The 2,456-nt window shown below is 44.3% G+C and overlaps 1 protein-coding gene and 1 long non-coding RNA gene across 16 annotated transcripts in view; one reads left to right on the forward strand and one right to left on the reverse strand.

Moving 5' to 3' along the window:
- The window catches only part of LOC122544668, a 17,382-nt gene that overhangs the window by 6,527 nt on the left and 8,399 nt on the right, over positions 1–2,456 (forward strand). The gene's annotated exons all lie outside the window — the stretch shown is intronic.
- Positions 515–2,456, reverse strand: part of LOC122544514 (basement membrane-specific heparan sulfate proteoglycan core protein-like) — a 172,520-nt gene continuing 170,578 nt past the window's right edge. For 8 of the 15 annotated variants that reach the window (XM_043683768.1, XM_043683764.1, XM_043683765.1 and 5 more), the window contains 2 exons: positions 2,415–2,445; positions 515–1,862 (listed from right to left, as the gene is read on the reverse strand). In XM_043683768.1, coding sequence (XP_043539703.1) covers positions 1,613–1,862; positions 2,415–2,445 — 281 coding nt within the window. In that variant the 3' untranslated portion in view covers positions 515–1,612. Of the gene's footprint in view, positions 1,915–2,414; positions 2,446–2,456 lie in introns of all 15 variants that reach the window. The other 7 variants (XM_043683776.1, XM_043683773.1, XM_043683771.1 and 4 more) reach the window with 6 other exon arrangements.

A 2,456-nucleotide genomic window follows, 5' to 3' on the forward strand; every position in this document is an offset into this window, starting at 1 on the left:
GAGGAAACCCACGCAGACACGGGGAGAACGTGCAAACTCCACACAGTCAGTCGCCTAACGCGGGAATTGAACCCGGGTCTCTGGCGCTGTGAGGCAGCAGTGCTAACCACTGTGCCACCGTGCCACCGTGCCGCTCCTAATTGTGCTCCTATATTTTATGGTCCTATGACATTATGTTGACAGGCAGATAAACATGCATACAGGGACATTTCATTCGGGATCGTTAGGTTAACCAATACAAGTAGAAAGAGTATTATGCAGGAAACATGCTCTTCTTCATTATCATTTGGAACACTCGTCTGTGAAAATAATCCCTCATTGTAATCAACATCTGTTGGATTTCTCAACACCAGAGAACTGAGTCCTCAGTTTATAATGTTTTACTTGAGATAAAATAGGCATACTGAGTCAGCCAAACCACCCTGCTGGAGGTCCTATCACAGAATATTAGAACAGTAGCCGTTTGGAAAATAGATTGCATGAATATAGAGGTCTACAGCACAGAAAACAGTCCCATCGAGTCCATGCCAGTCAAAAACAACCACCTTACTATTCTCTGATTCCATCTCCTCAGCACTTCACCCATAGCCTTAGCATCACAAATGCACATCTAAGTTTTTCATCAATGAGGATTTCTGCCTGCCCCATCTTTACGGACAGTAAGTTCCAGATTTCCCACAAACCTCTTTTTTTTCCTCACACCCTCCTCTAAATCTCCATCTCCTTACCTTCAATCCATGCTGGCCAATTAGGTGAAGAAGGCATATGGCATTCTGCCTTCATTGCCTGGGCATGGAGTACAATATTTGGCAAACCATGTTGCAGTGGTATAAAGTCCTTGCGAGGCCGCAATTGGAGTATTGTGTGCAGTTTTGGTCGCCACACTACCACAATGACGTGAATGCTTTGGAGACAGTGCAGAGAAGGTTCACTAGGATGTTATCTGGTCTCGAGGGCGTTGGGTATGCGGAAAGGTTAAAACAACAAGAATCGTTTTCACCGAAAAGACGGTGGCTGAGAGGAGACTCGATAGACATCTACAAAATTATGAGGTGCATTGATATGGTAGATAGTCAGAAGCTTATTTCTCGGGATTGAAGTTTCAATTATAAGGAGACACAGGTTCAGGATACGAGGAGTAAAGTATAAGGGAGATATACGAGTTAATTTTTTTTCACACAGTGTGTTGGAGGGGCTCCACAGCACAACTAGAAGGGGTGGTGGAAGCAGGATCGTCGGTGACATTTAACAGGCATTTGGATAGTCACATGAACAGGAAGAGAATTGTGGGATACAAACCAAAAAAATCAGGAGGTTTTTTTTTAGTAAGGTTCGGGCATTATGATAAGCACAGTCTTGGAGAGCCGATGGGCCTATTTCTGTTTTGTTCTTTTTAAGACCCCCAACCCCAATAAGTGATCACTACATTAAAATCTAAAAGTATCACCTTTGGGGGTTAAAACATGGAAAGATGTAAGAGAGTAATCAGGGAACCGGGGACTGAGTTGGATATTCACAATTCGATCAAATGGGCGAGTTGGCGAGAAGAGCCAAATTGACTATTCCTAGTTTCTATGAGAACCGGAGAAATAAGCTGGATGGTCGGGCATGTTCATAACGAATGGTAGAACAAGGTATAAGGGCTGAATTCCCTCCCACTTAGCCTCCACATATCCAAGGAAAACTGCCCTATCTGACGGCTCAGATGTTCGACCAGAATTTCTAACAGGTTACGATGCACTATCACTGTGTGGGGGTCTTTAATCACACCGATACAATGGCACTCACCAGCAGTGTGTGCTGCTCCAACTGCTGCATACTCCAGATGTCTGGCTGCTGCCCCTTCACCAAAAGGTTGGGATTTATTTCCAGTTCAAAGGGGAAGGAAAGTAAGTCGTCATTTCGACCACACTGCTTCAAAAAAGCATGTTCAGCTTCAACAAAACGACAAAGCTATCACACAAAATACAAAACCCAGCGATATCTGGTATTCCCTGAAACCACGCCCCTGCTTTCCATCCAAACATGGAGATTTTTCACCCTCAAGGAGCTACCCAGATCTTCATCTTGTTTCCACTAATGTCCTTTGAGGAAGGGAATCTGCCGTCCTTACCCGATCTTGGCCTGCATGTGATTCCAGACGCTGGTTAACTACAACTGCACTCTGGGGCAACTATGGATGTGCAATAAATGCTGGCCCAGCCAGTGACACCCACATTACTATGAATGAATGAACACAGTTTGGGACTTTTTCTGGAGTATGGTTTCCCCGGTTTGGCAATAATACTCGTGTTAAAAGGATGCAGACATATCCAAGCTCCCTCTATGACTTTTTCATTTCGGTCATCTCTCCCTGATTAAAAGGAATCGCGATAAACAAAGGCAAATATAACACTGTAGTTTCAGTCACTTACTCCCTGAGCTGTGATACAGTTGACGAATTGCCTGAAGAGAGA

This window comes from Chiloscyllium plagiosum, chromosome 50 (assembly GCF_004010195.1).
Source record: "Chiloscyllium plagiosum isolate BGI_BamShark_2017 chromosome 50, ASM401019v2, whole genome shotgun sequence".
NCBI classification, from domain to species: Eukaryota; Metazoa; Chordata; class Chondrichthyes; order Orectolobiformes; family Hemiscylliidae; genus Chiloscyllium; species Chiloscyllium plagiosum.